The 24,122-nt window shown below is 48.1% G+C and overlaps 1 protein-coding gene across 1 annotated transcript in view; it reads right to left on the bottom strand.

The window, feature by feature from the left end:
* Positions 1-23,651, bottom strand: part of SYT12 (synaptotagmin 12) — a 72,179-nt gene extending 48,528 nt beyond the window's left edge. Inside the window, exons 1-3 of the mRNA XM_090032336.1 lie at positions 23,387-23,651; positions 6,414-6,474; positions 3,247-3,440 (exon numbers count right to left, since the gene is read on the bottom strand). Coding sequence (XP_089888462.1) covers positions 3,247-3,440; positions 6,414-6,447 — 228 coding nt within the window. The 5' untranslated portion in view covers positions 6,448-6,474; positions 23,387-23,651. The remainder of the gene's footprint in view (positions 1-3,246; positions 3,441-6,413; positions 6,475-23,386) is intronic.
* Between the last annotated feature and the right edge of the window lie 471 nt (positions 23,652-24,122).

Here is a 24,122-nt window from a genome sequence, read left to right as displayed (position 1 = left end):
CTTCTGAATGATATCAGATAAAAAGCTTGTGAAAGTGAAAATTCTGTCTTGAAAATGAACAGAACAACCCGCTTCGCAGTTTTAGCAATGACGTGTGTCCATCTTTGATTGGCTTGGATTCCAGCCAGACTGCATGTTACAGAAATAAGGCACCACTGCTCTGTAATTTCCAGATCATGCCTTGCACATTTTAAAAGGAGAGTTCAAGATTTGCTACCCTCCAATCATTGGTATAAGTAGCTATTTTCAATGACAGACTGCATAATTTTGTGAGCTGCTAAGCCATTTGATTCACACCCTCCTTTCAGCTTCTTGAGCATAACCATACCGCCCTGGTGACCTTTTGCTCTTAAATTAACCACTGATACTTCACCATCTCAAACTCTTTTGACCCTTTAATCTGCTAACCCTTTCCTTTTATTAGCTGAAAGCAGCAGGCCTGGGGTAACCATCTCCGCAGCTTCCTTCCTAGTAAAATCTGATGCAAAAGGAAGCATTTGCCCTCTGAAATGTAAATGGCCCCTTTACCCACTACTGATCCAGCTGCCCCACCAGTTCTTTTACAGCTTGCCTGCTGCTATTATGCTTAAGGAAAGTCCGGGTACGTGTAAAGCAAGAATTTCCTTGAGTGGTATCTTTTACTGGGACTTAGTTAGCTATGTTAATCTAAAGTCAAATAAAAATATTTGCACCTTGTAGACTAACCAAAATCTATCTGTCTGTCCAGTAGATAGCAAGCATAAGCTGTCATGAGCTGAAGCTCACTTCATCAGATATTCATGAAAGCTTGCACTATACTTCTACGTCTACATTTACCTATCTTGGTTAGTTTATAAAGTGCAACTCTACCCTGCCTTTGTCTTTTATTGGACCAACTGCATACTTGGATAGAGTTAGAAAAGCTTTTGAACACAAGCCATTTTTCTTCAGGTCATGTATGTGTGGCTTGCGTCTTTCTATTGGCTTCCCTGGCCCTGGATTTCCAAGTTCAGAAGGAAACTTTTTCATCTCAAAGGGGCCCAGATCTAACTCCCACTGCCTTCAACGCGTACCTTTAGACTTACTTGAATGGAACTGGACCAATCTTCACCCCCTGGCCCTTGCATTGTGCCATTTAACTGTTTAGGTGTTTCCTTGTTTAACCCAAGAGGCAAAGTAGGCTGAGTTTTGGTGGGGAACACTCTGGAGGACTCAGTGTGAGCATGCTTTGCTGTAAATAGTTTCATAGTTAGTGCATCTAGGTGCACTTTCTACCTCAGGGGGAGACGGCAGTCTGGGACTGGCACTAGGCTGCAGAGATTGCTCCCTGATGGGTTCCCCATAAAATTTTGCTCATTTGACTGGGTGACTGTTAGTGCCTGGGTTAAAACTAAAATTTTGTAATGGTTTTGTGGCAAGGGCAGCTGTCTATGCCCGAGGCATGCCTGTCTTGCCTGAGGCAAAAGGAAAGGGAAGGCAGGACTCCCACGGAGGGCTGAGGGAACTGCAGTGGCACCATAAAGACTCTGGAGCTGAGCTGTCTGCGGTGGTGTTTGGGACAATGGCACCATGACTCTTCCCCTCCCATCCCAACACCTGTTTCCAGGAGCTGAGCAAAGGTGGAGCTTTCAGAGGTTGGGGTTCAGTTTATTGGTCAGGGGCTGAGAAGAGCCGGGGTCTTGAAGCCAGAGGCTTGTCCCTCAAGAAGCCATGTCAGGGATGGCTTCAGGGTATCCTTTGGAAGAGGGAAACAGAATAAGGTTTTCTTTGGAGAGTCCCAAAGCAGAACTTCCCCTGTAAGAGGCTGGTCCGTGACAGCTTTGCCTTTCTCCTCTCTTGCTTGCTTACAGCAGGAGTGTCAAAGATAGGGCCTGCAGAGCTGTTCTACTTGGCTGCTGAGCTGCTGGAGGGCTACTGAAAGTTGGGGGTGTGGACAGGAAGGGAGAGGGCCTGCTGCAGATTTTGGGGGCCCCTGTATCCTACTGAACATGGACGTTGATGGCAGGAGTGTAAGCGAGAACTGTGCTGCCACAGCCCTGCTCACCCTGTGACTGGCTGGCTCAGTACCTCCAGGCCCCTGCCACAGCTGCCACTGGACCTGCTGCAGCTGCTGGCCCCATGGATCCAGCTGGGGAGGAGCCCATTCTGGCCCACAGCCCAGATCTGGCCCACAGCTTGGGGTGAGGGAAACCCGTGGTTTACATCTGTGGATGTCTTCATTCTCGGCTTATAAACACACATCTACTTGCCTTGGTTTATTCACTCACTAAGGACCTAAACTGAAATCCCTTAAAATAAATGGACAGCTACCCCTTCTTTTCAGTGGACTAGAATCCGCTGTATTTTCTGTGTGCTCTTCTGCTCACGCATTCATATCTACGATATCCTCTTTGTAATAAGGAGACTAAAAGTATAGCTTCAAATCACCAAAGCCCACATGATACCATTGCCACTGCCATACTGCTACCCTGGAATATACTGGTATTTTCTTTGACTTGGCATCAATCATTCCAGTTGTGCAGATCTGATCTAACTTGATTTGCTAGTATTAGTCTCTGTGCTAGAGATGTTGGAATTTCATCTCCCCAATAGCCCAACTCTACCCCTGACAGCAGTTTGTCTAGCCACTGAGCTCCTATTTCAATTACCTTTTGGTGCTCCCTATCTGCAAGACAATAGTTGTGACAAGAGCCAAGTCAAGTCCCATGGGATTCCCATCAGTTGGCAGACTAAAGGCATAGGCTGCCTCTTCGCCTATAGAAAATACCACAGAATTCTGGTGACAACAACAGGACAATGCATCCGGGTCAGTATGTTCCCCCAAAGGCTGGTGCTCTATTGATGAGAAGCTAGGATCAAAATCCACCCCTGCCTATTGGCAAAGATAGGATGCTGGACTTTGGACTCAACGGGCCAGAAATGCATATGAAGTATGTCAATGGAGGCTCATGGATTTATACTGGCTTGGGGTTGGGATCAATCAAGTACTCCTGAAACTGAAATTATCCCTTAAATGCCCCAGTGCCTCTTTGTCTGTTAAAGTCCTTTATAAGAAAGCTACAGCCCTTAGTACTACAACAGGGGTGGGTAATTATTTTGGGCGGAGGGCCACTTACTGAGTTTTGGCAAGCCATCGAGGGCTGCAGGGGCAGATAAATATTAATTATCTAAATTTTTTAGGGGCCCCATGGGCTGCATTTTGCCCACCCCTGTACTACAACAAGGCTGATGGGCATTTGGCTGGTGATGCTGTCCCATTGACTTTACCTTGTGTTTGATCTCGGAATATGTTGTTCCGTACTTTTGCTCCAGGTATCTGTAGTCGTAGTTGGGGAATGGAGATGGCATGGGATAGCTCCCAGATTTCCAGAGCTTCCATAGGTTCACTGCAGCTATACCCAGCAGAGCAAGTGCACCGGTCACATAGATCCCAGTTTCCCACCCAGGTGGGTTCTTTGTGACTAAAATAGAAATAAGTTATTGTTAGGATATCTTCAGCCTCATGTCTTAAGCTAATTACCATCTGTTGGTGATGAGGACTAACAGGGGATTAGATATGCCATACCAGATGCAGGGTTCTTACACCCTCTCCTTGGCAGCATCAGATAGTGGCCAGTGTTGGATACTGACCTACATGGGCCTTGGATTCTGTCCCTGTCTAATAATCCTTGCACTGGACCATCAGCACCAGGCTTCAAGTGAGGAAGGCAGCTAAGGAAGCTTGCCTGGAAAATGAGGTCCCACCATTATGTGAATCAGGAGCGTACCTGGCATGACATCAACTGAAGGCTCTCAACCTTTCTGCTTCATTGCATATATTGATCATCATCAAGGGTGAGGAGGGAACACACACACACACACACACACACACACGAAAAACAATTGCTAGAAATGTCAATGTACTTTATATGTGAGAAATACAGTAAGAACAGTTTCTGCCAGTTATGGGCATAAGAGAAAGTAAACTCTGCACACAACTCACAAGAAGTAGAAAGATGGGCAAGCTCTGCTCCCCACCACTGCTATTTAGTTACTACAAGGAAAAATTTTTTTCCTTCGTTTTGCCTTTCAAACAAACAAGGTGCCTTGTATATTCAAGGGTTGTGTTATATGAGATAAAATACAGTACATTGTTCTTTCCCCAACAGTCGGTTCCCAAAGGCCAGAGATGCTAAGTGAATCTGGGGGAAGCTTCCTAGTTACCTGGCTATACAGAGGAGACTCTGGGTTCATGGCTGTAACTGGAAGACTATGCAGCAGCCTCAATATGATATGCTGAACAATTGTTGCTGCATTGCACCAGCATCCATCACATAAAATGATTAAGTCCATGTCAATCATTCAGTGTAACAAGAAATAAAATCTTTGTTGCAGAACACTGCTGGGAGATCAGTGCCTCCAGCTGTGAAAACAGAATGCTAGCCTTTATCTAGCAAGAGACATTTATCCTATGATCATATTCCGGTCCACTGGTATCAGCTCTTGAACAGAGACCTGAGAGAGACACAGCCAAAGCAGTCTCCGTGAATGCATATGTCAGGTTTGAGCACAACCATGGTCCATCTACCTCCACATCCCCTCTCTGACTGCAGCCAATGAAAGCGGGGCCTGAAGAAGCCATCACATCTATAATATGATGGAACTAACCTTTTGATACAACAGGGAAAGGAGTTTTTTCTTGATAGTGGTTGCTGATCTGCTTAAGCCAGAAAGTATGACATTTGCTATGGTCTCTGGTTTTTACACTGGCCTAAAATCCTGTGTTCCCCTTCCTTTCTAATTATCTGTGTTAGTTTGTTCTCTTGCCTTGGCTTGTAAGCTCTTTGGTGCAGTGTTTGTACAGCACCTGGCACAAACCGGGGGGGGGGGTGAATTATAATTGGGTTCCTAGGTGCTACCAAAGTACAAATAAATAAGGGAGTAAGAGCCCTGGTGAGTTCCATCCTAGTGGTGTATCACTATCATCTGTTATTTAAGTAGCATATCGGGGTCCCACAGGGACCAGGACCTTTACAGGCATGTCATACTATGTCCCCTGCACTGCTCTCAAGCACACCCCATCCATCTGCTCTGTTCATATGTGCTAGCCCTGAAATAAGACAGTGAAGCCACTTTGAGAGATGCCTGCTGTTGCTCTCAAGCCACAAGAAAGAGAGTGTTGGGGACTTGGGACAGATGTACCTTGTATGTCCAATCACTGCTGCAACCTAAATAGCACTGCAAGTGCACTACTGTATTGATCCCTGCCACGATAGCATCCCCCAAAACATCAACAACCCACTCTTAACACTCCTGGGTGATGAGAATATGATGGAGGTAAACCCATCTTTTTTTCTGTATGGCTCCACCAAATTCTTCAATTCTGGCCGTCCGGGGCTTGCTCTCACACAGCTATTTGGGCATAACTTGCTACTCCTAGAAAACTCCATGTGTGAACACTCTTCCCTTTTATTAGTGTATGAAGTGGAATAAGAATAAGGCACCCTTATTACATTGAATCACTCCAGATTAACTACTGAGTTTCAAATTCACAAAAGAAAACAGAGGGGGAATCCAAATCACTGATACATTCCTGCAGCCTTAACTTTACTTCCACTACATTTTTTCCATTAAAAAACCCTGTTTGATTCAGTTAACTAAGCCAGTTGCCTCAATAATGGCCTGCAGAAATGATTTCCAAAAGTTTACACTAATGGTTCTTAACCTTTTTAAACTCAAGGCATCCCTCATTAGGCTCAAGGCATCCCTTAAAAAAAACCAATTCTTCACTTTCAATCATATTTTGACTATGGAAAAATACAGCAATTATTTTTGTTGCAAAGAACTCAGAAGGACCACAAGAACTCAGAAGGACCACAACAAGGCACAATGCTTTTGACACTGTGGATTCTTTTTTGAAATCTCTGGGTTTATCTTGTGAATTGTGTGCAGGCATTTGTGCACCCAACAGTGCTAATATTGTGTGGTACCCTTAAAAGGATCTCATGGCACCCTAGGATGTCATGTCATATTGGCTGAGAATCACTGGGTGCTTATACATGAGCCAGGAGGCTGCTCCAACACACTGTAATTACAATGCATTGGACCAGACTCAATTAATCATGATAATTACTGCACTCCAGCCAGCCTCCGCATCTTGTGCATCAGTGTACCCATGCTCAATATGGTGGCAGGGACACTAACTAAAGCTTGCTCTCTTGGAGCCATTCTAATTAAAACATGCCCTCCCTCCACCACTCCCAGAGCATGTGTGTATTAATACTTTGGATACATAGTTCTTTTAGGAACATGAACAGTTGCTGCATCTTTCCCATATGCTATTTGAAACTGGTGGAGATGGAAGCACTTCACTTCCATCCAGCAGGGAGAATTGCAATTCATATCATTTGCAAAAGATGTCTCTGATAGACAGGAGTCTATTTAGAGATACTTACCGCTGGTATGATACTCAGCTGTGTTACTGTCCATGGCCAATAGCCTCAGCTAGAGAGCTGCCTAAAACACAGAACAGAAGTAGTCAGGAAAGCAGGCACATGGGAAACCTTTTTGTTTACTGAACACACACAGAGGATGAGGAAGATTATCTTGTGATAAGTATGGCTAAGCAGAGAAAGCAACTCCAGTCTACTAGATAGGAAGATGTGTCTTATTGACCTTATTTGAGGAGCTAAAGATTGCTGTACGTTAGTTCTCATGTATGGGCCTGGGCAGCACCAGGACTCAGGATCCCAAGGTAAGGGTAGGGGACTGAGTCTGGGGCATGGGGATGGGGCAGCTGTCTCCCACCAGTCACTGAATTTAGGTTCCCTCGCATGTTGCATATGTGATTAGCATGACCAGGTGAGAGCAGTGCAAATCCAGAGGCAGGGATCTGCCAGGGAGGGTTGTGAATGCATATGGAAGAGCCTTGGTGGCCATAAGGGTGGTGCACTTAGAGGGGAAATGTCATTTGCTACACCCTCCCCTCAGCCAGGCAGCACTATCCCGCTGCCATGTCTGTAAGGGACTGGGGGAAGGACTCTGTGGAGCGGGGAAGATGCGAGAGGACAGGCCGGACCAGCCCAGGCTGACTAGCACAACAAGATTTTTTCCAATTTTACCAGCTCAGCTGACTGATACCTTCTTTAGGTACCCAGGGTAAGAGGCTATACCAAAAACAGGACAGAGCTCTGAAGCACAGCACCAGGCCCTGCCAACAGAGACACGCATGTGGCCTGATTTTAGGGACATGTAGCACCTTGAATGAGCCTCCTATAATCCAATGCTGGAGTCAGGCACCGCCAAAATTTCCAGGGGTGGGAAGACAAGCCTACACTGAGATCTGCATGCTGGGCTAAACCAAGGCTTCATAAAGGAGTCCTACAGTCTAGGATGCTCTGGACCTAAAACTGGATTCCTCTTAAATACACACCAGGGGTGGTAGGGAAGGGATAGGGTATGAGCCAACTGAAGGTGCCAGGTCTGTAAACTGTAATTAGGTTGGCAATCCTCTCCGACACAGCATCTGATGGAGTGAACTCGAATAAATAACATCTTGTGCTCTGTCTCTCTCAGTTGTCTATAAGGCATTTACTAGGGCAGTTTAGTTTCGACGCAGTTTCAACTTGTTTCAAGCTTGAAACAGTGAAATCGAAATGAAACAGAGAGCTTCGAAACAGCCTCAAAACAAAGTGAGGCAAGTCAAAATGTTTTGAAAATTTTGTGGCCTCCACAGGGGCTAGCATGCCTGCAGTTTGACCCCACTATGGTTTAACACATACAAGTGACATGAGTTTTTTTGCTTTCAAGACTTTGAGGTACAGGTTCTCCAAACCCCCTGATACCGTTTCAAGTATCTCCTTGAAACTTGGCAGGCTTCAGGCTTCATGCCCTCAGAAGGGGCTACCATCCCTGCAAGTTTAATCCAAATCAGGCCAGAAATGACAAAGTTATAGGCTGTTTGAACTTCCCCATTATAGCCTATGGGCAAAATGTCAAAACAGCATCAAAACAGTGAAACTATTTCAATGAAACTAAACGGAACAGTGGTTTCGAATCAAAATGAAATTCAAAATGGAATGTGGTTCTGTCAAAACACAAGTCGAAACCGCACGGTGCCATTTCGCACAGCCCTAGTATTTACCCTGCCTTCTGACTTCAGATTAACACCCTAACTCCCACTCTTGAGTCTCTCAGTCCTAGCAGCTGCTATTACTCTACCATATGGGCTTTGGTTCAAATTCTTCTCTTTTGCACACACTCCACAACACTTCTCCAGGCAACTGGACACTTTTCTGGCTGATGTATCGAGAACTGTGTTTTCCACTTATTACATGATGGCTTGTAAATCCAGTGGAGCACAAAGGTGATTGACTGTAGAATTAGTCAAAGTTTTTTTTTTTGCGGGGGGGGGGGGGGGGGGGGGGTTTGGGGGGGGTTGTCATCAAGAATTTTTTTTCAACCTCTTAGGGGGGAAAAAAAAAGGGTTTTCAACTTTAATGCAAAGAAAATTAATTTTGGCTTAAGATTTTTGTGTTTTAAACAGAAAAATCCCAAAGCGACAAATTCTCAGTGCTCTTGCTTTGGTGGCAACCACCCCCCTCTCACTTTTCTTTCACCTGAGAGCAGGTTATGCTTTCCAATAGAACACATTTTTAAAAATTCTTTTGGCTTGCTTAAAAACATTGCCTCTTTCCCTCATATATCATGAAACATGTTGTTCTTTTTTTTTTTTTTGAGCTGCTCTGAATATTTGTAGAGGGCCTCCACTATCCAGAACTCCATGTAGTTCTTATATTACCCCTATTATCTCTGTAAGGGACTCCTCCCACTTCCAGTCATCCCAAGGACTGCTGGACTAACAAACGTACCAGATCAGAATACCAGACTCTTCTTCCCAACCGACAGCTGCCCCGGATGGGGCCTGCCCTCAGCGTGGAACAGAAACTCTGCCTAGGTCCCATCTCCTCTGGGTTCCCCTCTTTGTGATGCCATGCACTGGCCCACACATGCACGGCTGAGATTTGGCCCCAGTCCTCATCTGCTCTCCTACTACTCTGCTCAGCTTCACAAGGGCTAGGCGCTAGGGCTGTGCAAAGCTTCAGCCCCTGATTCAATTTGACAGAGATTTGGCCCATTTCGATGGCCAAACCTCCAAATCCGAATCAAATCAGAGGACCCTTTAATCTCTCTGAATCGAATCAGAACCCTCAGAATCGATTTGGAAAGATTCAGCGATTTGGACATAGACACAGCTTTAAATGTTTTTTCTACATACCTCTAGGTAGCAGGTGGCTCGTGAACGCTGTGATGCTGGGGCGCACAGAGTGTCCCACAGAAGCGTGGGGAGGCTCCCCAGTGCGCTCAGCAGCAGACCCGGAAGTGGAGCAAAAGCACTTCTGGCCCATTTCTGGGTCCGCTGTGGAGTGCATTGCCCGCCCCCCCGGTTTATCTATCCCTCAGGCCCCCTGGTGCCTCTACTTTAACCTCCCTTTTCCAACCTTGTCTTTTGTGGGATTGCCTACTCTGCCAGCAATGCCAGCCTGGTGCCCCACGTGTTTGTTCCTTTCACAAACATCGGCATGTCCTTTCTTCACTATCCCCCGACTGTCCCACCAAGCTGACACCCTCTTGTTCACCTTTATTCCATTGACTCTACTATGTGGGAGGTAGGATAAGGCGATCCTATGGATCAGGCCAGGGTTAATGCACAGGTCAGCTAGGTCCGGGCCAAGGGGCCCCTGGATGCCTGGGGGCGTGTACAGGGGGAAGGGGTGGAGGGGAAACTCTGTGAGGACAAAACAGGTGGCTGGGCCAGGTATGTGCAACATGGTGGGCCATGGCTGCTGGGTACTGGATGGGGCACTGGGTGCGATCACACTGGAGCCCTGGGAGTGGCCAGAGCCACTGGCAACAGGGAGCGGAGTAGGGTGCAATGCGTGGCTGGGACCTGTCGGCAGCAGCACAGCCCCAGCACAGCCAGGTCACAGCTTGACCCGGCTGCAGTCCTGCACATTTGCTGGGTACTGCTGGAGCCAGACTGAGCCACAGCAGGGCAAGGGGTCACCCCTGGAGCTCAGTGTACGTCACATGCACCTGGTGGGCAGTGGCTCCGTACGCCCAGCACCACCCAGCCATGGGGTGATGCTGTGCAGGGTCTTGCACAATTGGCTCCAGGCTCTAGCTCCACTGCGGAGCTATGGGTGGGGGTGATCATGGCTCCTGCCCTGGGCCTGGGAGGCAGCACATCTTGCTCTGGCTGCTGCTTCCGCTGTGTCAGCCAGGGACAGAGCCTGTGGCTGCGGAGCAGGATATGGGTCAGAGCCAGGGGGCTAGCCTGGGCCCAGGGCTCCAGTCAATCTTAATCTGGCTCTGAGGATCACCACAGAAAGTCTGGCTCATCACATCTGGAAACAGATGTAACCTAGTCCAGTAGTGAGAGTGCACCAAGAGCTCTCTCGGTCTCTCATGCATGCTTATAGCACATACCCACACCACACCATCTATGTCATGATATGATGTAGCATGCATATGCCATATTTCTCTGTGGCACTCCCTACTGTAATTCAGAGGCAGTATAAGCACATGCAAGATCTCCATTGACTCCTTTTGTGGAGCCTACACCCAGTGAGCCAACAACACTTCTATGCTCTGTTCTCCTTGAAAAAAGAAAGTATTGGACCTAATCTCCCTAAGTGCACATACTTATAGCAAGTAGCTGTGTGACCAATACGTTGCCCTGTTCCCTCTCAAGCTGCATGTTTCCCATTAGATGTCATGCCAAGTTCAAAATAGACTATAAGATATCCAAGGCAAGGAACTACCTTTTATTATACAACAGTACAGCACCTGCCACAGTACAGGCTCTGGGGGGTTTTTTTGATATCCCTGAGAAGTGCTGTAATTCCATTACTACATAGCCATAAGACTGGGTTCCTCCCTGTGGACAGAGAGTGATAGAAGCCCTTATTTTTCTCTCAAAGGGTTAGCACAATTTGGTGATACAAAGCAGGACTGAAATCATCACACTGACTGATAATGTATTAGAGCCACACTAGAAGCTTGAGAGGCAAGTGAGGCAATAAGAGCTTGGAGGCTGGATATTTCATAGGGTGGTTGCATGAGGCTGAAGAGGGGTGAGATCTGTGAGTTTCGGTGCCAGGGACGCTTGGGTTCAGCTCCCTGATCTACTGCAAACTTGGGCTAGGCAGTTACCTTCTCTGTGCCTTAGGTCTCTGTGAAGATAGCTTTTCTATTTTCCCCTACTTTTTACTCCCCTTACCCCTGTCCAATCTATTTTAAGCATACATAGCTCCTGTACTGTTCAGCTCTCTCTTCCTGCATCTCCTATTTCACTCTCATTTTGGCTGGTTTTATTCTGGACAATATATAACTTGCTACTCAGTAGGGGATCATCCTTATTTCCAGGCCATTACAAAATATAGATTATGCCATCTCTAGTAAACAGATTCTTGGAGCAAGAGCTATTTACCACCGGGAGAACTTGCCCTGCCATGGGTAGCTTGCTGGACAAGAAGACTGCTACCTCTAGGGAGAACTTGCACAATGATACATAATCACAACTCTGCACTTACCATATTATTCCAGTTACAAGTCAAGCCTTCATGCAATTTGACTCCACATTTTCAGGCTCAGCTATAGGAAAAGTAGATTCCTCCCCCCTCCCCAGAGTATAAGTTGATAAGTGATAACTAAACAGATGCATTGCCGCTGTTTTTACAGAACCCCACCAGGGAGTCAAATAGCCAAGAACACTAAGCATACTAAAATAAAAGCTGCACTGAAAAAGATTTCAGCTCAGTATTTTTTACTGCATGCACAAAAGTACTGCAAGTCAAGGCTGCTGGGCCCACTGGTAGGTTGACCCCACTTAGAGTGGAGAGATTTTTATGATTTTTTTTTTAGGAGGAAACAAAGGTAGGCTTATAATCAGAGCAATACAATATTTTTAAGAGGCTTTATCCAACACAGGTGAAAAGTCCTTCCCAAAGCACCTGAGTTAGTAAAAAGGCTGGTGCAGCTCACTGGAAGATGCCAACAGACAAAAGGATTGAATCCTATCCCGGCCTGCTAAAATGCCTGAAAAAATGCTTATGCAAGAAGTGGGTGGGTGGGTTACCCCCCTCCCCGGCCTGTAGTTTTTTGTGACTTTGTTTTAAGGCTGAGATGAAGGTGGGTTACCAAATGCGTGACTTGGACAAGAAGGAATGGAATCACACTTGGGCACTTAATAGGTGCAGTAGGATCTGGCCCTAAACCTCAAACCTCTTTCAGTTCATGAATGTTTCCTTCAACCCTCTCCTTAAGAAGGCTAACTCCATGACCCTCCAGAAATCAGCCTGCAGGCCCCTGAAGTAATAGTCACAAACTGGGCAAGTTGAAGTACTCAGTGGGCACATCTACACATGCAGTTAATGTGCAGCAATAAACTCTGGCACATATTGGGTATTCATAGAAGTAGGGTCAGAAGGCACCTTGTAGATCTTCTAGTCTGACCCCCTGCCCTGGGCAGGAGAGAAAACCTGGCTCAAATGACCCCAGCCAGGTAGACCTCAAGCCTCCTCTTAAAGACCCCCAGGGTAGGAGCCAGCACCACTTCCCTTGGAAGTTGGTTCGAGATCCTAGTCGCCCTGACTGTGAAGTAGTGCCTTTTAATGTCTAATTTAAACCAACTCTCTAGCAACTTATGGCCGTTATTCCTTGTTACTCCAGGAGGCGCTCGGGGGAACAAGGTCTCTCCCAAATCCTGCTGATCCCCTCTAGTGAGTTTATAGATGGTCACCAGGTCCCCCCTCAGCCTTCTCTTGCAAAGGCTGAACAGGTTAATGCCCTGTAGCCTCTTCTTGTAGGGTCTGCCCTGCTGTCCCCGGATCATGTGGGTGGCCCTCCTTTGGATCATTTCAATGCTGTCCACATCCCTCCTGAAGTGTAGTGCGTAGAACTGGACGCAGTTCTTCAGCTGTGGCCTGACCGGTGTCGCATAGAGGGGGAGGATCACCTCCTTGGACTTGCTTGAGATGCATCTGTGGATGCCAACCGTGACCTCGCATTGTCAGCCCATGTTAATCTTGGAGTCAATAACGACTCCAAGATCTCTTTCTGCCACTGTGCTCTCAAGGAAGGAGTTTCCCAGCTTATAAGTGTACTGCTGGTTCTATTGAAACCCATCCTATTTTTATTTGCTCACCCCTGTAACCTGTTCAGGTCCTGCTGTAATCTGGCCTTCCCTACTAGTGTGCCCACCTCATCCCAAATCTTGGTGTCATCAGTGAATTTGAACAGGCTGCTTTTGACCCCATCGTCCAAGTCACTAATAAAGAAATTGAACAGCGCGGGCCCAAGGTCTGAGCCCTGGGGGACTCTGCTGCCCACTTCCCTCCAGGTCAAAAATGACCCATCCACCACCCCCCTCTGAGTACAACCCTTTAGCCAATCTGCAATCCATCTGACTGTGTAGGCATCAATGCCACAGTCACCTAGTTTTTTAATGAGGATGGGGTGGGAGACGGTGTCAAAGGCCTTGCTGAAGTCCAGAAAGACTACATCCACCGCAACACCTGCGTCCAATGCTTTTGCGACCTGATCGTAGAAGGGAATCAGGTTGGTCTGACAGGACCTGCCCCTAATGAAACCGTGCTGGTTGCCCTTGAGCATCATCCCTGATGCTGGCCCATCACAGATGTGCTCCTTGATAATCTTCTCAAAGAGTTTCCCCAGTATTGAAGTTAGATTAACGGGCCTATAGTTGCCCGGGGTCCTCCCTCTTCCCTTTACATTGGCTTTCTTCCAGTCATCTGGCACCTGGCCAGAGCATTATATTTTGGAAGTTGCTCCTGGGTGCCATGTTTGGATGTGCACCCAGCACCGCAGCACGTTGAGCTGAGTCAGAGCAGCCCCAGCTGGTAGTGGACCTGGGGAGTGGGGGGATAGCCTGCCAGCCCAGGGCTGCTCTGCCCAGCTTAGCATGCCACAGAGGGGCTGGCTGGGGCACAGGAGTACTCCAGCTTGGAGGCTCGCCGGCAGGAAGCCCCCGCACTGAAGTGCCCTCATGCCCCAGCAATCCCTGTCAGTGTCTACACATGAATTGCTTCAGAATAAAAAAAACTCCACTGTAGGACAGTACTTGTGTTTACAAGTACTAACCTGTGGTGGAGTTAATTAGTTTACTCTTTTCTCACAGCACTGCATATGTAGACACTGAGATGTTTACTGCCGAGTTAATTAGGCAACTCCACAGTAAACGTCTGGTGTAGATGTGCCCAGTTTCTCTCCCAACCATACTCCAAGTACCTGAGAACACAGGGACTAGAGGGCTGATTTCTGGGTCCACATCTAGGACCCTGCTGCTTCTTCACCCACCCTGCAAATCTCCTTATCAGGCCCCCTCTGCAGCATTGTCAGTGAACATCAGTAGCAACAAGAATTCATTTATGGGGGAAGATAACAGCATTCGTCCACTCTGTGCTGCCCCATGACAAAGGGAGGAAAGTGCATTTCTGCTGCTGACTGGGCTGTCCTGACCTCCTCGGCCCCAGCTTGCAGTGTACCCATGTCTCAGAGACAGCTCTTTGGAATAAAATGCTGACAGCTAAAGGCATGCTCGTAGTACAGCTACTGGGCTTTAGTTTTCTCAACTGTACTTTCAGCTTGGGGAGCAACTTCCAAAATACAAAGCAATCAAGTCAAGTCATCTGCAAAACAGGCAATGGAAGAAATGCCCTTCTCTAAAACATGAAGCAAAGCAGGGTGCCTGATAACTGTCTGTGGCCAGTAGGCAGTTTAGGTTGCAATGACATCACTAATGCCCAAAGAAAATGTGGCCAGGTAAGTCTGGGGGTGTCATTGCAGGGAATGTGAGGACCTGCCCTCTTTGCCAAAAGACTTATGTCATCAGCTGCACTCCTCTGCCGAGCGAAGTAGGAGGTCCGTGTATGAAGGACAAATATATGCCAGAGATTTTTCACCAACTCTACGCAAAACTTATTTTACCTATGTCCTCTATATGCAAAAGCTTATCTAAGCCTGAACCAACTGGCATGGTTGGGATAATAAAAGATATTCTCCACAAAAATTCTTGCCTCCAATATGTTAGTTGGCATTTAGCTATCATTCAAAGTCAACATCTGAATGCCACAAGTCTGGCTGACAAGGGGGGAGGGGTGGGGGTGGATTTTCCATTGAAACTTTTTTTGGCTGAAAAATGATTTTCTTTTGAAACAATATTTGCCTTTCCTTCAAAAATTGACTCCCCCCCCCCCCCCCCAAAGAAAAGTTTGCTCAGAAAAACCTTGATATTTCTGGCAAAAAAACTGCCCAAAACAAACAAACCCTACTCCTTACCTGCCCCTCCCTCCCCTCCATGACCTTTTTTTTAAGTAATTGCATTTTCCATTTTTTCAAGTCAAGTCATTGCACTGAAAACATTCATCCAAACAGCTGAAACTGAGAGACTAGCATGTCGCACAAATTTCCAGTGCACCTCTGGAAGGACACAGGAAAACAATTTTAAAACAATAAAAATAATAACAACTGTAAAGCAAGATCATACATTAATAAAAATAAAATAAAATAAATAATGATCATAAAAATAATATTGGACTTAAGTGAGCAGGCTAATTATGAGGGGAGGAGGAGAAAAAGAGAAGGGGAAAGAGGAAATGCATGCGCATGTGTACTTGTGGGGGATCTGAGCCTTTTAAATTAATCAAATCCTTTTCCTCGCACCCACTTTACCCAGTTGCCTTTCCACCTCCCAGATCTCCTTTTCAAATCCCTCCTCTTGAAACAGAGTCTGAGATTACAGCAGAGGAGCCTGCAGGGCCACCTACCGCTCCCTTTCCTGCAGCGTAGGCAGGGTTGTCCTTACTGAATAGGCAGCCTGAAGATTGAAGGGCCAAAGCTCCCCCGGCACAAGCAGCTTTGCTGATTTACAGCAGCTGAAGACCCAGCCTGCTCCAGATTTTAATAGCAGTGATTCTATTTCAAGTAAGAGGCACTTTGGGCCTATTCCTCGCAGGACATTGGTTCTGCTTGTCTTTGGGCCTGGATGCTGCAGGGAGAAGGTCTCCTCTGGGGCTTTGCGGGTGGGGAAGAAGGTACTATTATAGCTCCCAGTGCCGCTTCACCAGGCCCATCATTTAATCCCAACAATTTGTGTCACCAGCAGTTTCAATAAAGTGACATCTGAGCCAGCGGAGGCAAATGAAAATCTAATGGAGACGAGGCAGTTGGAGCCGCATCGTTGCTGGTTTTCTTTATGAGCTGCTGTACAGTGTGGAGCCAGGGAAGTTACAGTCTGCTTGCAGGGGAGGAACAGAGGCCTGGGATGCTATAGAGCAACCAGCTCAGCTTCTTATTTATCCAGCTCCTGTGCCCTCGGTATGAGGGTGTAGCCCTCAGCACACCGTGAAGGAGTATTTATATTGCTGCAGTGCCTAGAAAGTCCACTTGTGCCCAAGGACCTTGGTGTGTTAGGTGCTGTACAAAAACAGAAGAGAGAGATTGGTATGCCTCAGCGCTGACCATCTCAGAGACACAGATACACTCACATGCCTGAGGAGCCATCACTGAACATTCGCTCCATCTGGCAACCCACACATCCATTCCTTCCAGCCCCTGCCTCCCAGATGCCAGCATGCTCCCTGGACCCTTCCAACACAGAAGCGTCACTAAGTCCAGCCCCCTGCATTCACAGGCAGTTATATAATCATAGGTGATGGGAGAAAATGTTATTGGGGGAGGGGAGAGGGAGAGTAAAACTTCGAAGATACTTCTACTGTGCTGGTTTTGAGTGCAGGGGGTGGTGCAGGGTGGTGTGGGGCAAGCCCGTCTGACCCCTGCCCCTCCCTCCTGCAGGGACGTGAAGGGCCGGCATGCACTGGTGCTGTAAGCAGCGGCAGAGGAACACGGCACTGCGGCGGTGGGGTGTGGCGGTGGCGGTGGCGCTGGAGCAGTGGAGCTATGTGGAGCTGAGCGCACATGGGGCATTGGCTTGGCTGCATGCTGAGCGCTGCTGGTCGCTTCAGGATGGTGGTGCCACGGTGTTGCTGCTGTTGCTGGTCACCGTGAAATTAGTTTGAGGGACTAAGCCCTGCTAGCCCAGGCCTTCCGCTGACTATGCATATAATAGACATGAAATTCAGAAGAGTTTACAGGCCACACACACCCAGCCTATACTACAAGCCATGTAATCCCATTACACATCTCTGACCTTAAGTATAAGAGACCCAAAACATCAAAAAGTAGTGTGCCGCAGGAAGAGAACAGGAGACACCACCCTAGAGCCACTCCCCAATTTTCTATCCCTTTTTCCAGACCCTATCACCCCATACCCACCACCACCATAGGGTCTCTCTGTACCCTAGGAGGGACCCACTCAGTTACTGCTCCTCATTTTTCCCCACCTGCAACATGAAAAAAACTTACACACCACTGGCTCATCCAGCTACACATTTTCCTTGTGTTTGCCACCTCCAGATGACTCTGGTGGCAATAAAATTCATACAACATAGCTAAAGGAGCCAGGGCTATGAGTGCTGTCCTTTACACACAGGTACTTGAGGACACAGCAGCGAGGACAATGGAAATGGCAGGAGAATAAAGGAAGGATAGGGGTGAGGAGGAATGGCCATGTTCTTTGCCACAGTTGGTCAGGATGGCCTAGGGCTGGTTCTCTGGCACGTTCCCACTCCTTCCTACCTAGGACAGAAAGCAGATTTCAGCTAGAAGCCATCTGAATCCTCCCTTTGGTTACAGCTTTGCAAAACACCCCCAGCATCTTGTCCATGGCTACACTGGGATTTCTCACTACTCCACATACATAGTGCAACCACAGTACCTTCTAATCAAGACCCTGAAGAGTGCTTCAGCACAGGAAACACAGGGCCAGATGCTTAGTCACTGTAAATAAAGCCAGTGGAGAGGAGCTGATTGATTCCCAAGCTGCAGAATCTGAAAGCTGAGGTTGAACTGAGAGTATATGATCAGACTGACAAAGGGAAGCTTTTGAAGCTCCATGCAATACAGCAAGACAGCAAGGCTGCTACCTTCCTTTGATGTGCATTTATTAGTCACTTGCTAGTGGTGTGCTTGTCCCTTTAATGATTGTTAGGGTAAGACAGGCCCAGAGCAGCTATTTCCAAGATCACAGAGACGGAAGCAGGCAGACAGGATGAGATGGGAGGCAAGAGGAAGCTCTGTGCAATTCAATGCTCTGGCCAGTTAGCTCTGAATTGACTGGAGTGTCCTATTGATTTTAGGTTTAATGGGGATGGCTCCTAGATTAAAATAACATGAGACATACAGTGCAAAGGGGCAGCTGAGAGGCAGCATTGGACATGAAGCTAATTTAGACACTGAAATGAGATGGCTCAAGTCCTTTTTCTCTGATGAGAGGAGTCCCTTCTCCCACACCCCCTCCCTTCTCACTGTCAGAGGTCACATGTTGTATAGTCTGCTTCACAGGTGAAACGAGTTTGGTCGTCTTATGAGAGCCACTGTGCTCTAGAGCAGTAGGCAGCAGCCTTCTTAGGCTGTGGACTAGAAAAACCCAGTTCTGGTCAGACACAAGAAGGTGGGTGCTAGGGCCCAGTTGCTGTGGCATAGAGAAGACACCCAAGCCAGCACTTCTCCCCATGGCAGCAGGGGAAAGCAACGGCTACCAGAGCCCCATTGCCAAATGTTTCTGAAGCCCTGTATCTGTATGCCAGATGAATTGGTTCTATGGGCTTGATCTGGCTGTAGGACACGTATTCCCAACACGTGGTGTAGAGCAGTGGGCACTCTGCAGGGGAGAACGTTTGAGCTGCCCAAATCCTTCTAAAGCAAGCCAGGCAAAACCATAAATCCAAAATAAAACCCAGGGCAGGACCCATGCCAGCCTGATTTAACCTCTCTCAGCACAAACCTCAGTGAACCAAAGCAATCCATTTCCATCCAGCTTTGGAGAGCCTGTTCTACTTGGGAAGCTGTTATGCAAGGGGACCTATACACCTGCAGACTACTGTTGTTAATAAGGTGTCTCCTTTAGCTGAGGTGGTAGAGGCCTGAGATTTTGAAGAAGGTGGGTCCACATTCTGCCCCAGCTGATGCCAACAAGGTGTGCGAGGACATGGAGTTGTCAATGAAGCCAAGGAAGGGAACTGGAGGAAGGGACTCACAGGGCAGGTGTAGTGAGGGGATGGGCAGCACAACACTAGGTTAACCAGGTTCAAAAGGAGATAGGACAAATTCATGCAGGATAGGCCCATCAGCAGGCGTTAAACATGACAGATGTACAACCTCCAAATGAGGACTTCCTTGGCCTCTGAATGCTGAAGGCTGTAAGGGGAGAAGGACATGGGACACCTCTATCTGGACAGGTCCTCTTTCAATACTCTTTCCTTTGCCCTCCACACACTGCTGCTGAGAGGCGAAATACTAGGTAAGGTGGACCCACTACCTGACCCACTATGGTATATCTTAATTCTAACACAACAGGGAGCCTGTAGGTCATCATAGAGGTGCACTAGGGTCTTGGAAAGTCTTCTTAGCAGGAGCAGTGCAGGTCAGGATGGAGGTACACTGTCACAATGCTCTTCAAGAACACTGAGTATTTCCCTTACCTCAGAAGCCACCTCTTGCAGAAAGCTTACATCAATGAAGAAATTCAACATCACCTCAAATGTGCAAGTGCAGCTTGCAGACAACTGAGGAAACAGGTGTTCAAAGATTGTGGCATCGGCTCCAAAACCAAGCTCATGGTTTATCAGGCAGGTGTGATCCCCACCTTACTATATGGAGCTGAGGTGTGGACAACATACAGAAGACACCTCAGGTCATTGGAGAAGTACCATCAATGCTGCCTGCAAAAGATCCTTTGAAGCCAGTGGGAAGACAGATGCACCAACATTAGCATCCTCTCACAAGCAAACACCATGAGCATCAAGGAGATGACCATCTAGCATTAACTTCACTGGGCAGCCACGTGATCCAGAGAATTTTATTCTCCTAGCTCAGTCAAGGCATGTGCTCAAGAGGAGGACAGAGAAAGCACCTCAAAGCAGAGCAGAAAAAACACCTCAACTTGAAAAAAATGCAACAACAACATTAACTTGTGGGAAACTATCGCCCAGGACTCCCCCAGATGGAGGAAAAGTTTGCTGCAAGGATCAGAGTACTTTGAAACCTTATGAAGACAACAGGAGATGGAAAAGTGGGAGCAGCAGAAATAGCACATCGTGGATCAAGTCAAGAATCTGGAGCCACTGTCCACACACAAACACATGCCTGAGTTGCAATAGAGTCTGTTGATCCCAGATAAGCCTTATCAGACATCTTTGGACACAGATAAGACGTTCATGGAAGACAATCATCGTTGACTGTGAGGGATTTCCAGAGAAGACGACATGGACACAGCTGGGTGGTGGGTATTGTCCCAGGCCTTGCTCTCACCACTGCTTTTCATCTATGTGTGCTAAACTCTTGTTAGCATTTCAGAGGAAAACATGGCTGCTTGACAACGTTACCAGTGTAGTTCAGGCCCTACATGCACCCATGATCCCTGCACTTCTCATAAACATCAGGGAGCTCACATTATGTCCCAGAGACAGATTTCGAGCAAACAAGGCATGGTCAAAGATGAGGCTATCTTATTAACTCTTATCACACTCTTATCACAGCAAGCTGCTGAGATTTAGCAGGTCGGCCCATGATGTGAATTGCTGGGTTCAGCAACAGCTAAACACTGCTGGTGCTGAGCTGCGGTAAGTTCCAATGCAACATGTTTTTAGAGGGTTTTTTCCCCCCTGGAAGGTGCTTTGCAGTCAGGCCAGAAGGACAGCTGAGAATCTAGCACTCTGTGCCTGCTTAATGGCATGATTATTATTATTTCTATTATAGCAATGACTAGAGGTCTTCACTGAAATTAAGCCCCTATTATGTCAGGTGCTGTACAAACCCAGAGCATGGGACTGTCCCCAAGACAAAAAGCTCAGTCATGTAGTTCAGAAAATACTAACCTTCTGGAAACACCATGTGTCCTCTCTCCTTGACACTCAGCAGCAAGCGACTCACCTCTGGAGTGAAGGCAGAGCTATGCAAAGGGTTGGCTGGTTGAGGGACAGAGAGGTAGAAGGGAATCTCTCCTGATGGCCATTATACCTCAGAAAATGCATGACACATTGGTGGGTTTCAGGAATAAAATGAAGTGCTGCCATATTACAGCCAAAGCTGCTCCATAGGGGCTCCAGACCAGCTGGAAGCATTGGAGGGAATCTTAAAGAAGAGCACATTCTCAGTTTGTCCAGCCCTGATCTGAAGACCCATATGTGACTGGAATAAGCAGCTATTCTGTGCAGAGAGGAGGCCCCCCTTGCTCCCTTGTCTGAACAGCATTCCCTCCTTGTAAAGGTGGGACCTGTCAGAGGAACACTGATCTGGCTGGAAAGATTTCAGCAGGTGCACAAGGCACCCAGACTTGAAAGCAGCAGCCAGCCCTGCCCCACAAATGCTCAAGAGAATTCCTCAACCCCCAGGCTCTGAGTCCACCATGCCCCTTCCCATCCCAGAGGCTGGCCCCTTTCATTAGCAAGTCTTGGCAAAAAGGATCTGCATTTCCTCTAGTCCAGCTGAAATGGTCCTCCCTGCATGCATCCGTGTGAGTGACAGCCAGCCTGCAGAGCTCTAGTATACATGTATTATACATGCACACAAACCATATTCAGCGTGCACTGAAACACAGCACATCCACAGAGCCCAGCCTCATCCCCTTCATTCCATGTGAGCAGCTCAGATAAAAAAAAAAAAAAAGACCATAAAATTGCTTCTCTTGGCTTCTTTCTGTGGATTTCCAAGCACCGGGGGATCCCACCATCCCCTGTGATTCCCAGGGAAGGGGGCGTGCCCAGGCTAAGAGAGCATGCCGAGAGCAGTGTTGGACTCTGACCGTCCCCAGCGGTTGGGATGGCTCCTGTGGGGGCCACTGACCCAGAGGCAATTTACTGCAGCCTCGGGACCAGTCCAAATGGTCAGGGACTGAACCCGCCCCTCAGCCAGCCCTAGAGGGTAGGGAGAAAACTGAGTCAAGCCATTCTGCCTCGATCTCTACCCCAAACAGGAATGAACCCAATGCATTTCCATACAGAGTCAACCTTAAGCTCTCCTCTCCGCATTCCTACAGCATTCACTGCCGTGGGACTGGATTCCCTCAGGAAAGCTACAAAAACCGCCAAAGGGAATTCATTAGAGAGATAACAGCATCCCATCCCATGCTCAGATCCTGACTGCTCGGGTGAGTAAAAAACAAAAGCAGAGCTGAAGCTCTCTCACAGTCTCCCTTGGGACCAGTAGCTGCATGATATTACCAGCCTGATCTGTGCAAACTAGCCAGGCAATACTGAACTATCCAATCCTGTGTAACCTGGGAGCATGCTGTTGTAGGAGTCGACTGTAGGCAATGCTCCACAGGAAAGGTCTGGCATCTGGTATTCATTTTTACCTCCCCTCCCATGCAACTCTATCAACAACCCCCTCTACTGCCTTACCTCCACTGCCTGGACCTCATGAAGATGGTTTGACAGAGATCAGAGTTGTTTTGTGTCCCATGGTGGTGGGTCTCATGACCCCAGTACCTGCAGCAGTGGGCTCTACATTGCCCCAAAGTAGAGTGAAAACTACACAAAAGGCTTAAAGGCAGGGAATAAGCAGACACTACTACTTATGCCTGCCACAAAAGGAAAACCCTCTCCCCACTGCCCCACAAGCCTCTCAGAGCAGTCATAGCATCAGAGAGCAGGGTGTCTCTGTGCCTCAGTGGTACACACAGCGTACGCCGGAAGCCAAAGCACTGAAACTGGACCGTTAAGGAGAAGCCTGCATTGGCTCTTGGGCTGGATAGCCTAACACTCTCAGGCTTTCCATGTCTCTGATACACCTCTGAGCACAGATTCCTCTACCCAAAGCCATGAATGCCCCAGGAGTTGGCTCCTCATCCCATTTCCTGCCATGGGGCATCCTCTGCTCTAGTACCAGTCTCACACATGAAGCTCCTATGTCTGAATGAGATTTTCAGGAGGGGGCTACCTTCAGCTTGGGAAGCACAGTGAGCCCCAAGGACATGCAGTCTGATGGGGGTCCCCCACTTCCAAGCCCCACAGAACAGCAATAATACCAGGAAAGTTTCCATTGTTTTAGCTACCAGACCCCTCCACAACAAAGGGAAGCTTCTGAAGCTCTGGCTGTTCCTAGCCCTGGACAGTCGGGGGGTGGTGGGAGGAAAGGGAGAGAGAGAGAAGCTAGCATGCAGCAGAACACATGCACCCCACGAGGAGCAGCCCCAGGGAAGTGCCTGTCTTAGCAATCCTGACAGCTCCTGCCTGCTAAGGTGAATGGAGAGGCTAAGACTGACAGTGAGCGCTCCCATGGCACTTACCCAAGCCCAGAGTTTGGTGCAGCACTAATAACCCGCAAACTCTGCAGTTCAGGCCAGGCTTCTTACAAATCCATCCCCTGCATATTCCCCCTGCAGCCCTCAGAAGCAAAGGAAGCCTTCAGTGGCTCCTGTAAATCGGCATCTTTGGTTGGTCCCCTCCCCAGCCCCCCTCCTTCTCCTCCGCTGCTCCTTCCAAGAGGAAAAGAACGAGCTGGCTGCAGGAATGGATTTTTCCAAGAGATTGTTTCCGGGCTGAAGAAGTGGAGCTCCCCTGCTCCCATCCACACGCGCGCTGTGCGGCTGAGCCTCACTCGGTGCTGCTCTGAGATGCCTGGCAGTGCCCAACACTGCATTCATTCAAGCCCACCCCCTGACTGCAGGAGTCCCACCCCTGCAATGCTTGTGTCTTCAAGAAGTGAGTCCGGAGAGATCAGTTTCCCCCCTTCCCCCAGCCTCCTCCTCCGCCCCCTCTCCCCGTCCCCTAAGGAAGGGATTCCCCCTCCCCTCCCAGGATCAAAAGGAGGTTGCTGATCAAAACAAAAGCAAAGCAGGGCTGTGCAGGTGGCACGCTCCTTTCTTGCATTTAAGACCTGGTTTTTAGGTTTCCCAAAAGGTGGGGGTGGGGGAGGAATTGCCTTTAGCTGTGGGGGGTCAGAGCAAGACTTTGTCCTCAGGCTGTGTACCTGTGCTTCCCCTCACCTCGGCACACAGGTCTCCATAGGCTATTAAAGCCAGT

This window comes from Crocodylus siamensis, chromosome 2 (genome assembly GCF_052110815.1).
Source record: "Crocodylus siamensis isolate JL-2025a chromosome 2, ASM5211081v1, whole genome shotgun sequence".
NCBI classification, from domain to species: Eukaryota; Metazoa; Chordata; order Crocodylia; family Crocodylidae; genus Crocodylus; species Crocodylus siamensis.
This window is presented reverse-complemented; position numbering and strand designations above follow the sequence as displayed.